The sequence below is a fragment of the Atta colombica genome, unplaced genomic scaffold, assembly GCF_001594045.1.
Source record: "Atta colombica isolate Treedump-2 unplaced genomic scaffold, Acol1.0 scaffold250, whole genome shotgun sequence".
NCBI lineage: Eukaryota > Metazoa > Arthropoda > Insecta > Hymenoptera > Formicidae > Atta > Atta colombica.
In genome coordinates, this window is record NW_017259349.1 from 341,305 (window position 1) to 355,370 (window position 14,066).

At 31.7% G+C, this 14,066-nt stretch overlaps 1 protein-coding gene across 1 annotated transcript in view; it reads left to right on the forward strand.

The window, feature by feature from the left end:
- LOC108688941 (titin homolog) overlaps positions 1-13,337 on the forward strand; it is a 44,581-nt gene extending 31,244 nt beyond the window's left edge. The window contains exons 32-57 of the mRNA XM_018195492.1: positions 1-243; positions 306-466; positions 535-805; positions 902-1,138; positions 1,231-1,363; positions 4,320-4,488; positions 4,556-4,595; positions 4,671-4,806; positions 4,889-5,045; positions 5,316-5,444; positions 5,562-5,906; positions 6,231-6,396; positions 6,472-6,625; positions 6,704-6,830; positions 6,931-7,131; positions 7,230-7,399; positions 7,545-8,291; positions 8,928-9,090; positions 9,801-10,142; positions 10,265-10,562; positions 10,646-10,787; positions 10,873-11,072; positions 11,145-11,297; positions 11,396-11,519; positions 11,878-12,718; positions 12,814-13,337. The exon at positions 1-243 is cut by the window's left edge and continues 14 nt beyond it. Of these exons, the coding sequence (XP_018050981.1) occupies positions 1-243; positions 306-466; positions 535-805; positions 902-1,138; positions 1,231-1,363; positions 4,320-4,488; positions 4,556-4,595; positions 4,671-4,806; positions 4,889-5,045; positions 5,316-5,444; positions 5,562-5,906; positions 6,231-6,396; positions 6,472-6,625; positions 6,704-6,830; positions 6,931-7,131; positions 7,230-7,399; positions 7,545-8,291; positions 8,928-9,090; positions 9,801-10,142; positions 10,265-10,562; positions 10,646-10,787; positions 10,873-11,072; positions 11,145-11,297; positions 11,396-11,519; positions 11,878-12,718; positions 12,814-13,028 (6,064 nt within the window). The 3' untranslated portion in view covers positions 13,029-13,337. The remainder of the gene's footprint in view (positions 244-305; positions 467-534; positions 806-901; positions 1,139-1,230; positions 1,364-4,319; positions 4,489-4,555; positions 4,596-4,670; positions 4,807-4,888; positions 5,046-5,315; positions 5,445-5,561; positions 5,907-6,230; positions 6,397-6,471; positions 6,626-6,703; positions 6,831-6,930; positions 7,132-7,229; positions 7,400-7,544; positions 8,292-8,927; positions 9,091-9,800; positions 10,143-10,264; positions 10,563-10,645; positions 10,788-10,872; positions 11,073-11,144; positions 11,298-11,395; positions 11,520-11,877; positions 12,719-12,813) is intronic.
- The last annotated feature ends 729 nt before the right edge of the window (positions 13,338-14,066 follow it).

The window sequence follows — 14,066 nt, forward strand, 5'->3', positions numbered from 1 at the left end:
TTCCAAAATGGAAATACGATGGTATCGCGAAACAACAGAAATTAATCCGTACAATGATACCAGATTTGCGATATGTTATGATGGTACTAAATGTTCTTTAGCAATTGCAAATGTTAAAGAGGATGATTCTGGAAGATACGTTTGCGAGGCGAACAATAGAATCGGTAAAGTGTCATCGTTCGCTAGAATTCTCGTTGTTACCGATCCAAGAATTATTGAGGCTGATGCTAAACTTAAAACGAGGTAAAACAAGATATTATCTTAATACAACAATACCTTATAATAACATGATAATTCTATTAAAGTTTGAGCATCGAATCGGAAGATAGACCACCGCAATTCACCATGAGAATACGGGACAGGCGAGTGCAAACAACTTATCCGGTAAGGCTTACTTGTCAAGTTATCGGACATCCCGTTCCAGAAATTGTTTGGTATAAAGAAGGAACGGAAATCTCTCAAGATGGTAATTAATTCATTGTCTGACATGAAATTTGACTATATTGACGTTTCGCTAAATGTTCCTTTCTTTAGACCGTCACATCTTTTGGAATGATGACTCAAATTTTCATACTCTGGAAATAATTCAGTCTGCTCTTGAGGATTCTGGATGTTACATGGTGACAGCGAGGAATATAAACGGCTCAGTTTCTTGTCGATGTATCCTCGTGGTAGACAAAGGAATTCGAGCCTACATCGCACCGGAATTTCTTCGTGATCTCAACGTAGCTTATACGATTCATTCAGGCGGGGAACTACGAATGTCGGCGCAACTTGAAGCTTATCCGTGTGTTGGTGTCGTCTGGTGAGCAATGATTGCAATTAACGATACTTACATTTATGATAACATGATTCAGAATAAATACTTTTTTTTTATTTTATGATTGCATTTTTCGTGTAGGCATCGCAATGGTATTCGCTTACGACCTAATAGAAGAGCGGTAATGACATTAAGCCACGACGGTACCGTCCAATTCTCTTTAGCTAATGTTACTACGCGAGATGCAGGAGTTTACAGTTGTACCGCAACAAATGTAGTCGGTCAAGCAGAAACATTCACCAGGGTAGCTGTCACGGCCGCGATTCAGGATCAATCGTTCATTAACGAATCAGTTAATATTACAAGTCCAGATATACCGTAAGTTCAATCATTATGATTTATTTTGGCGTTCAATCATTATAATTTATCTTATCAACATAAAGTTGTAAATGAAATTGTTCTACTTTTAGATATTCAAAGGAACCTCTTTTTATTACGAAACCTTTATCAACTGAAGCAATCGAGGGAGATACGGTTATCATTCTTTGTGAAGTGGTCGGAGATCCTAAACCGGAAGTAATATGGCTGCGCGATTTTCTCAAGGTAAATTATTACAAATATTTTCCTAGTTTTCCAACTTATTTCATTTACGAGACTCTGCTTCTTTTCAAATATTCAATGTGATGATGTGATAATAACTAGAGGGGCATAAAATTTAAAAAAATGGAGAAAACTGATCTTATAAGAAACTTTTAATATGTGTTTAGATTAATTAAAAATTAACCCAATCTTGATATCTTAATTAAAAATTATAGACAATTATAAAAAAATAAACAATGAGCAAATGGTGAAATGACATATGTATCTAATTCTAACTTGATCTGTGTGTGACTTGTTTTATGGGTCAAGGTGACTGCGAAAAAATGACTACAAATCAGAGTGTAACAGAGAACATATTGCAGCCATAAGTAGGCAAGACATTATATACGTCGAAGGAAATGGCATTGACATTGAATAGTTTCTTATATGGTAACACATTACGTCATATTACATTTTTTAATACAAACAAAGGAATAAAATTTAATATACATATACGCATTTAGAAAAAGATTTATTATACATATATTGTCATAATATGAATAATATTGTGATATATGAATCCAAGATAGGAAACAAAACGTGCACTGACTAAAAAGAAAACATGCATATCCGTAAATTACGCACAGAATAGTATTCCCAGTATATATCCCCACTTGTCGTCAAGACCAACTCGGCCTTCTTTCGCCGATGAATCGGTACGGTAATACGAGCACCAAACAGTCATCGTGTAACTTTAGCAAACGAATAGCCGCTTCAATTTTTGATCGCTATAAGTATGACACCATCGTTCTGTGCAAAACGTGAATATTTCGATTTAATTTATGAAACACATACTCTTAATCTGTTTTTATCAAATTCACAATTTTTAGCAATCAATAGACAAGTTTTTATTTAATTATTCTATATATACCAAGAAAATTCTATTATACCAAGAAAATTAGATTTAATTCAATGTGAAATACGATAGTGTAAGTATGATATCAAATTATTAATTTAAATAACACAATTTTTAATAATTTTAAATTAAAAGAAAAATAAACAACTTTTTTAATGTGGGGCGTTAAGTTCAAATCTGTCGCCAGAAAAATTTCATTAAGTCAAATTTTTTTAAATATACCATGTTAATTTTAAGATATAGCACGTTTTTTTAAACATGTCAATTTTTAAAGTATAGTATTCTCTTTAAAAACTTTTAGAATGAATCTAATATTTTAAAAAATGAAAAATCGCATTTTTAAAGATTAAAAATTAAATCACGTTTTTTTCAAAATTGGCTCAAAATGAGATTTGAGACAGAGTGAGATTTCAGAATTTAGAGAATTCTTCTCCAAATAATTCGGATGCAATAAATGATGAACAAGGTAAATATTTCCATCAAAAGTGTTGGAACGGCTAAAATTGAACGTGTTGCTAAACGATCATAAATTTAACGATTGATAAATTTTAATACGTGAAATCAATCCAAAATCATAAAAAAACAAAAACGCTGAACATTTTTGATTTATTTTTCAATTTCAATAAAACTTTATTATATAACATTAAGAAGAAAAATATTTTCTCATATCTCGATAATTGGACTTAAAGAAAATATTTTAATAACAGATTCAGACTCAACATCGAAAATTATCCTAGAAACAGTCTCCATATTCTTGCATAAAACTTTGCGAATTAGTGTAATTATTTACAATTAGAGCTAAAAGAAAAAATCAAAATTTTAAATTAAGCTAATTTTTTTTTTATTTACGCATACGCAATGTTGTATATCGCCAGATATGATTGCAAATATAATATACATTCAATAAATAATGTACGATTTTAAACATAGTTGTTTTAACTCACAAAATTTATTATAAATATAATTTAATTTGAAATTAAAGGTTTAATTTTATTCTATATTCCGTTTTATTGTATGCAATTATATTGTATATATAAATGATTCTCTTCTATAAATAATATTATGTATATACTATATAAGAAAGGCCAAAAACCCTTTAGACTAGAGAAGAATTTATAACATCTATTTTTTGTAATCGAAAAATATCCTCCGCATAAATTTTAGCGCAGGCGAACTCTAATGTGACAGGTGTAAGATATGACTAGAATTCAAGAATTAAAGATCCTATAGCTTTCTCATATATCTGAACATTGTTAAAATATATTAAATCATTAAAATGAAAATATATAACGAGGAACAAGAATATACGTTGATACTCATATGTATAGTATATTTAATCAGAACATCTGTTCAACTTTCGCTCCCTATATGGACTAGAACCATGACGAAGACATATTTCTTTCTCTCTCTCTCTGTCTCTCTCTCTCTCTCTCTCTCTCTCTCTCTCTCTCTCTCTCTCTCTTTTTACTGTCTTCATTGTCTCCAACATCACACACTGAGTTTTAACCCCGTCTTGCGTAAAAACTAGTCTGTCAATACAACACAGACATGATCTGAATACATTCACCAGAAGATATCCAAGCGATCTAATGCTTGTGTTATACTATGCATTGAAGATTGAGATTGTAAATTAAAATTATCTGACACGAGCTACACTAATACAATTATGCACAAGTGATCACAATTATTACATGTTAAATCAACTTGTCATTCAAATTGATACATCCTTGCTATTGATTATGGTATCATAAATTAAATGCTATTAAATTGAATGACATTATCACTGCAAACATATTAATATCCAAATTGTTTTCATATTGTTTAATTAAATATTCTTTGAATCACTATTTCTTTATGCTTTAACAATTTAAAATCGCACTTGTGGCCGAGTATGTTACGGTCAACAATGAAATTCACGTGTATGAAATAAAGGAACAAACATTGATAAGAAACAGTAAACACGATACGAAATTCGATTCAGTTAAATTTGCTTACAGTATTTATAATCTTAAATGTTCAGGTTTTAATTTTTTTATCATATTTCATATGAATTCTATTTTACAGCCTAATTATTATAAGGATGCACCTCATTTCCGGCTGATAGGTGCAGGGCCACAATATCGGTTGGAAATACCTTATGCTAAGCTCGACTTTACTGGAACATATTCTATAATAGCTCGCAATTGCCATGGGGAAGCTAAAGCTGTAATTTCCTTGCAAATCTATGCCAAAGGTAAATTTCGAGATATAAACAAAATTTGCTTTATATTATATAAATTTATTTCAATGATCTTTTTCAGGACAAGGCAAAGAGGAACTAACGCAGAAATCTCTTCATGGGTAAGCTTACGACAGCTTAATGACGTATATATGTTTCTATTTACTTCGTTCCATCAATAAAATATTAAATTCTAGAAAGGTATTGACTCTGCCGATTATAAAGAGAGAGTTGCGAGATCTTCGGTGTTGCGACGGCGACGCTGTCTCCCTGGAGTGTAAGGTTTACGCCACACCAGAACCACCTTTGGTTCGTTGGGAACGTGGAGGCAAAGTAATAAGAGATTGAAATGCTTAGTAATGTCGCACATACATAGCTGTTAAACTAACACAACATTTAAAATACTTGTTATCAGATTATAACTATGGTAGGCGATTTTGCTACTGAATTCGATGGTGAAACAGCACGATTAAATATCCAACATGTCTATCCTGAAGATGAAGGAGAATACACGTGTGTGGCTTACAACGATCTTGGAAAAGCATATACATCGGCCTGTTTAGTTGTAGATGGTAATTTATATATGACTGTTGAAAGATATATATAAAAAGATTCACACAAATAAATCGACGTGGTGCAAGTTGTGAATATCTCTTTAAATTACATTCTTATTTGTTATGCTAATTGTCGATATTTTCAAAGCTTACGAAACGATTGATAATTAAATATCGAATTTATCATAATTACATGAAATATACATTCTTAATAATATGTATGTACTTGTGGATGACTTTAATGTAAAAATTTGAAGTTATAAGAATCTAAATTAATGTATATCGTAGTTCCCGAGGGAAAAGAAAATATACTGAGCCAGAGACTGATAAGGCCAATGGGTCTGCTGTCAGCAGGATCGACTCCGAGATCAACACCACGATCGACACCCGTCAGAAGCTTGTCACCAGCAGTTCCACGTAAGTCTAAAATAAAATAAAAGGCTTAATTTTTGTAAAAAAGAGGATAAAGTTTAAGAAAAAGAAATAAAATAATTAAATAACGGTAATATCAAAAATAATAAAAATTATTTTTAGACGGACGTGAATTTAGATCGCCGCAAGTTCTGCCGCGAAGCGATATATCAAAGAGGCCGAAGGTTTCCCCACCAAAATTTTATGCAGTGCCACATAATCGTCTAGTTCAAGAAGGCGAAACTGTGCGTTTCCAATGTGCTATAGTCGGTCATCCTGCCCCCTGGATAAGATGGGACAAGAATGGTACCATTGTAACACCGAGCACGAGAATCTCCATCAAAGAACGAGACGATATTAAGATACTTGAAATCATCGATGTAATGCGAGAAGATGCCGCTCTCTACAGAATAACAGCAGAAAACGATTTTGGTCGAATTGAGGCCAGTGCTCGTCTTGAAGTAATAAGTACGTATGTTATTTGCACAGAGTGTGTTATTTGAAACTATGAGCGCAATTATTTCCTTATTTGTTATTCCAAGAAATGTTTCAAGCGAAACTTACTTTGTTTCAAAAAGAACATCTTTCAGATAGAGGATGTGACTGATCGAAAGATGTTCTTCTCGAAACAAAGTAAGCTCCACAGTTCTTGAAACATTTTTTGGAATAATAAATATTTTGGGAAATAATTGCGTCCAAAGTTCAAATGGGACACTTGTATATAAAAAACGAGAGGTACTTTCTCTTTCTATCTTACAAATATTCTCATCCTATAAAATTAATTATAAATAGATCGATACGAATCAATAAGTCGAACTATCAGAACTAGAAGTGCTTCACCTAGAACATATCCTACGTTCGATCGAAGTCTTCTTCCGACTACCAGTAGAATAAACAGCCGTTTACAATTAGAATGTCGCATAAGAGGAACGCCGAACGTAACATCAACATGGTATAGGTAAGTAAAAATGAAGAGATTTTATTAAGTTAAAAATCTACAACAAAATATTATTAAAATATAATTTATGTCTAGAAATGGACAACCGTTAGAACGATCTTCCAGAGTAAAAAGATATTTTGATGGCACAACTGCCAGAATCGAAATATCAAAAATAAAAGCTAGTGATGCGGGTGAATACACTTGTGTAGCAACTAATATTCTTGGATCAACAAGAAATAGTTGTCAGGTGAAAATCCAACACAAGTTGTCATAACAATTTGTCACCATTTCATTAAGATCTTTTAAAATATATAATTATTCGCAGGTAACTGTATTAAGTCCTCACGATTTGTCTATCGCGGATAAGAATGCACCGCAATTTTTGCAATCATTGCCCAAAGAATCAATTGTCATGGAGAATTATTGTCACGAATTTCAAGCTGGGATCACAGGTAAAACTTAAATTATTCTTAAATTTATGTTTAGCTAAGTAAATTTTTTTTTAAATAAAGTAAATCTTTTAAAATATAATCTCTCTCTATATTGTTTCAGGTACACCTCCTTTCATGATTACTTGGTCCAAGGATGGTCGCGAATTACCTGATAGTAATTATTATAAATATATTATATATGAAGATGGAGGTATTGCTCTCAGAATAGCTGAGGTTCGTCCAGAGGATGCCGGTGAATATACCTGTATTGTACGAAATGATTTTGGTATTGCGTCGTGCAGTAGTCTTTTTGCTGTTCAAGGTCTGATTTATTTGTAAATTATTTTAATTTTAATATTGTTATTAGATTGTCCTTTTATTTAATATACTGTTGCTTTATCTTCTAATGTTTTAAAACAGATTACAAAGATGTTTTTAAGCCAGCGTTTCAATTTACAAAAACTCCGTTACCAGTTGTTGCTGCTAAAGGCACTACCGCTTGTTTTTGTGTCAGAACGCAGTGTAGAAAACCTATAGAAATTGTTTGGACAATTAATGGAAAAGATGCTCGAGAAAATCCAAAATGTAAAGTACGTAAAAATGCACACACACACACACACACACACACACACACACACACACACACAACACACATATATATATGCACATTTTATTATAAAATGTAGATTTTAATTTTTTAAGTTGTAATTAATTGTAATCATTTCTCATTTAAAGATTGAAAAAGATGGTAATGTCAGCATCTTAAGAATACGTGACATATCATTACGCGACACAGGTGAGGTTCGATGTATAGCTTCCTTGAACGGGAAAGGTCCGTCCATCAGTTGCATTGCCAAGCTACAATTACAAAATCTATTATACAATTTCAATGATTCCGTGACGAAATCTAAAAATATTCAATCTCATACACAAACCAAACTATTATCAACAAATACTAATCTTATAAGCATGGCGGAAAAAGTGACAAAACTATCGTCATTAAAATGTCGGCGACATTATGAAAAACCGCTAACGCGTATTAAATTATCTTCGTTCCCTCGATATACTGCATCGTATACCAAGCATATTTCATCTTTGTCAATAAGAAAATGCATTTCTAATAATACGTCAAATGTCAAAAAATCACGATTTGCGGAAGATTTGTCGGTACAAAGAATTATAAAGAAAAATTTAGACAATAATTTAGGATTTTCCAAAGATCAAACTTTATCATCTTCATTAAACAAAGAAGATATAATTGATATTTTCATAAATTTATTGCCAAAGAAAACGGAACAAGTTCTTCATCAGAATATTGATTTCATACCAAAAAAAGAACCTGTGGAATCGCGTCTTCAAGAATTGATAAAAGCTGCAATAATTAAAGAACCAACTGACACTAGCGTATTTAGAGGAAGTAGAGTACTACTCGAAGTAACTTATCAAGGATATCCCGAACCGATAGTCAAGTGGCTTCAAGTGGTAGGTTCATTTCTTTTGCTACTAATATTGTACAAATTTTATCGATTAGTGCCAAGAGAGAAATATCCATTTAATAAATACATTTTACAAATAAAAAAAGTTACTATTCTCATAAAAGAGAATTTCTATACTTCTTTCATAATTAACGTATAATATAAACTACATCGATATAATATAATACTATGATACGTCTAATTTAAATAGATTTGAGTTACATCACAGCGCAGATAAACGTGAACCCAGATAACATTTATGTTGCATAAGAAGTTTTAGATGTCTTATGTCTAAAAGATGTCTAAAAGATATCTTTTAGATATTTTATGCAACATTCATGTTATCTGGGAACTATCTTTACACAGAAATTAATCATTCAGAATGGTCGTTTGCTTATCATTGGCCTCGGGAATTATATCTAAATAATATTTCTTACAAAATATCCCCACCAGAATGTGGCAGATGTTTAAACTTTGGAAAAGCCAATCGAAATACGTAGAGCAATCGTGTCATTTGCTTCTCGTCATACGACAGTTGGCGTGAATCAACTTTATTTATGTTATATTAATTCTGAAATAAACAGTCCCTAACTCTCTGACATATGTTAATATATATAATAAAATATTCTTATTTTAATTTAAGAATCGAGAATTGCAACGGAGCGAAAAAATTGAAATAGTCAGCAGGAACGGTATATCTTACTTGACATTGGACGATGTAACATACGATCATGTTGGAAAATATGAAGTCTCAGTGGAAAATCCATTAGGCAAAGATCGAAGATTCTTTAGCTTAGCTGTGGAAGGTAAACTATCCGTTTATATCGTTTGCTTTCATGAGACACTCTCATACACAAAAATTCATGGTACTAATAGCTAATAGACTATGACTCGACGTTATACAACTCAACCTTGACTTAATTAAACTTAATTACACATACGGAGAGAGCATCAACATAGAGAAGATCAACGATACTCAATAGAAACGTATTTTTACGATTGGACTGTTCCACATGCTCATAAACGAAATATCATCAATTGTTCCATGTGCGTAAGTGCGTGTTGCACGATCCAGTTTCTTTTCTTGCGTACAAGGCAGACGACAATCTCACGTGACATACCGCGCAATAATAATTCTCCTCTTTTCAGCGCTTCCTCCACTATCATCATTCCACCTCTTTTTCCTCTTTCCTTGAACTACCGTACAACTGCCTAAGCATCAAAAGACGTATGATTATGAGAAAGAATATACGTGTCGCAGCGTATCTTAATGTAATAACTAATATAATGATGTGCGAAATCTTTTAAAAAACACGCGATCATTTCAACTCTGTGTTTGATATCTGCAACATTATTATAATAAAATTTAAATTAATCGCACGAATTGCCGATAAGATACTAGCACGTGCCATAAAACAGTTATAAAAGTGATTTTCGGTGTAATTCACATGAATGGAAATATATATATGTTTAAACATATCATTCTCGTTAAAGGAAGATTTTAATTTCTATTCAGGTCCACCTGAACCACTCACGGATAAACCGAGTGTAAACTTCAACGCTGGTGAGACCACGATTGTTTGGCGATCACCATCATACGACGGAGGTCGCACCGTGATCGGATATACTGTGGAAGCAAAACGCGTTGGTGAAAACACGTGGATAATAATCACCGAGTCTAGTCATTCGCTGAGTCACACAGTAGCAACAACTGGAAGGAATTCCGTGATACCGGGTGAGAGTTATTATTTCCGTATTCGAGCTGAAAATATCCACGGACTCAGTGATCCCGGCATGGAGTCTGATCCTGTTAGAATTCCAAAACAAGAAGAAACAATGTTTCAAGAGGAAGAAGAAGGTATTTCAATATCTTATTTTATCTGCTTCTTAAGAAAGTATTTAAAACATTATCCTCTTTAAGAAATGTGAATTAAAAATTTAATTTTACATTGTTATAAAATTATCGTCTTACTTTTTAAGACGAATTTGAACCAAGCTTTGAAGCTCGTTTGGTAGTACCGGAAGAAGGCAAATTTTTTGGCGAAAAATACGACGTTCTCGAAGAATTAGGAAAAGGTCGATATGGTGTAGTTAGAAAAGTTATCGAACGACCGACAGGCATGAATTTTGCTGCCAAGTTTGTCAAAACGATCAAAGCGAAAGACCGCGAACAAGTCCGCGAAGAAATTAAAATTATGAATGCATTAAGGCATCCTAAACTTTTGCTACTGGCTGCTGCTTACGAAAAATCTCGTGAAACAGTGCTGATAACAGAATAGTAAATACATCTCTAATAACATTCTTTAGATTAATTATTACATTAACTTTTAATAATACTATAATATTAAAAATCTTTTTTAGTATTTCTGGTGGAGAATTATTCGAAAGAGTAGCAGCCGACGACTTTACTTTAACCGAAAAGGACAGCATTCTTTTTATGAGACAGATTTGTCAGGGAGTCGAGTATATGCATCAAAATAAAATCGTTCATCTAGATTTGAAAGTATATTTCTTGCGGATAATAGTTTATTATTATAGTTAGTAAACTAACTAATAATGTACGTATGCTTTTGCTTCATTTTATACAGCCGGAAAATATAATGTGCCGTACGCGAACTTCTCATCAAATTAAATTAATTGATTTTGGATTGGCTCAGACTTTAAAGTCTGATACACCGATCAGAGTACTTTTTGGCACACCGGAATTTATTCCACCGGAAATTATAAGTTACGAACCCATCGGCACTGAATCAGATATGTGGAGCGTCGGTGTTATTTGTTATGTTCTGTACGTATCTAATTACATTTTCAAGTAATTATTTTTATCTAATATATCCAATTTATTGTGAGTGATGCATAGATTAACCGGCTTGTCGCCTTTCATGGGAGACAATGATGCCGAGACTTTCGCTAACATCACACGAGCGGATTATGATTTAGACGACGATGCTTTCGATGCCATTTCAAATGACGCTAAGAACTTTATCAGCGGTTTACTTATTAAACGAAAAGAGTAGGTTTTTATATCTTTCTTATTTTAGAAAGCTATTTATAGTCTAATCATATAAACTTAAATTAATTAAATCTTTTTTATTGTGTATTTCTTGGCAGATTACGAATGTCAGCCACGCAGTGCTTAAAACATCCATGGATGGCACAACATACTATGGCTATGAGCAGAATAGTCTTGCCGACAGAAAAACTAAAGAAATTTATCATACGGAGAAAGTGGCAGGTGTGTATCAATAGACTTTGTTAAAAATTATATTATAATTGTTTTGAAAGAAGGAATGCGTAACCAAATTTTGGAATAGATGAATATTACTTTTGAATAAAAAAAAATGCTTGAGACAGCACGTTTCATGCTATTAAAAATGTTAAAATAAAAAATCAATAAAAAACTGAACTGCTATTTAATCATATATATTAATCATATATATTAATCATATATATTAATTGCTAAATTTTCTTAATTTAATTAATCTAATCATTTATCTTATTTTTTGTAGTTTATATTTACTTTGTTTTTTTAAATAATCTTAGCATGTGTTTAAATCTTCAGTGTGCATGTGTAGTGCTGTTTATTTTAACAGAAAACAGGAAATGCCATTCGCGCATTAGGAAGAATGGCAATTCTTTCGGCGCATAGTAGACGTAGTCCCACAATAACGGCAGAGACATCATCTACACATCTTGAACAACGATTCGATAGCACCGAAATGCAATATTCTGATGAAATTAAATTAATCCATACTGCTATCAAAGATACGGAATGTATTGAAACAAGCATAGGAAAAAACTCTGCCGAAGCGGAATCACAAACAAAATTGCATTTCACGTGTGTGACGGAAGTAAATATGGCAATACACGAAACATCGATGGAAGAAGAGAGTAGTTTAAGTGATTTTTCAAAACAGGTGAATATTAAAAAAGAGATTCAAGAATTAGATACCGAATTAATACTAAAGGCAGAAGACATTTCACAAAACATCACAGAGCATCTAGAAATTTCAGTAGCAAGAGAAAATAAAGAAAGTGACAAAGAATTAATCAATAAACTTTCTGATAATGAGATAGAACAACAAATGACTTTAAAATCGCAGACATTGCGTAGAATGTTTCGAGGCGAGTCGCGCGATTCTGGAATAAGTGATTGCAATTCAAGCTTAGTAAGTTCTTCATTACAAGTAGATGAACTTGGAATAGTGTCCACTATCAAAGAAGAACTAGATCTTGAGATTTACAATCGAGAAACTAAACGGACATTGAAAGAAGAAGAAAATCGATCAAGTTCAACAGTAGGAATCTTAGCAAGTTTAGTACAAGATAAGAAAATCCTTCCTTGCGACACGGAAATTACTGCGGATGATGACAAGGTAGCTACAAAGAGTGACATGACTAAAGCTTCGTGTGAAACTAATCCTGTGCGGAAAGGTGTGTGTATGTAATTAATTTTGCTTATAATACTTACAATTATTTATCATAGACAAAAAATAAGATGGCATTATTAAAATCTTACAATTTTGCAGTTATTGACAAGAATACGGACGCAAGGATATTAAGCAGATACAATTGCAACAAATTTCTTTCAACCGGAAATGTAAATCGTACGGCCAGAATATTCGAAAAAGAAAGTGAAAGATCAAATTCAAATAATTCACAGCGCTCGTATCCTGCCACTATAATTACAGGAAAGCCACACAAAGAAAGAATACAAAAAGCTTTTGCATTCTGGAATAACTAAAGTCTTTTGAAATACATATTGGATATACAAATATACAAATTGAATTAAGTAAAACGTCATATCACTTTTAAGTAAAATATATGTATAGATCCAGAAGAGCTTGAAGCATGAAGGAGCTTCTAGTACGAAAAAAAAGATGTCAAGTCTAATGTAAATGAATTAATTACAATGCGCTAAGTGCTATTGTTTTTGTGAGATAGCGCCTAGCTATTGGATCGATTCGCCACAGAAATATATTGTTTGCAAGAAAACATATGTAGAAAAATTGTACTCTAGATACATGTAAAGGCATGATATATAATTCATTAAATACAGTTCAAGTTAAAATTCTTGCTCATCATTTCTTTATTAATTAATTTCTAATTAAAAAATAAATTTTTATCAATGATATTAACCTAAATCATACTGACTTGATAGAAAAAGTATACAGTTATTAAGATGAGTAACGATCATTTGTACGGAGAATTTATGTAATTTTTATTGATCACGTTTACGAAAAAGTTAATTTAATACAAAATTTTTGTATTAAAAAATAATCTTTTTAATGTTTTTTTATTTTATTTAAACACTAATTATAATTGCACAAGTTAAAAGAAATACCTTTGCAATATTAAAATATATTTTTTATTATTTTTCAGTTTTATAGATATTTGAAGTATGCATTATTATATACGTATATTGACAAAAACATTTTTAAGCGTGTATGTTCATTGAATAAGCGTGAATAATTGATATTATATTTAGTATTTTATTTGTCGACAAAATAAGTATACTTTGTGATTATATTATTTGTGCGAACATATTCCCGCAATTGTATCGTAATAATGAGACAAACAACATCTGTATTAATATTATAAGTTACTGATAAATAAAAGATATCTACATATACACAGATTATATTAATACGTACGTACATACAAATGTTTTTTTATTTATATATAAATATGCTACCAAATATATATATATATACATATTGTATATATTATATATATTATATATACATAATATATATATTTGGTATTTATATTATATAAATAT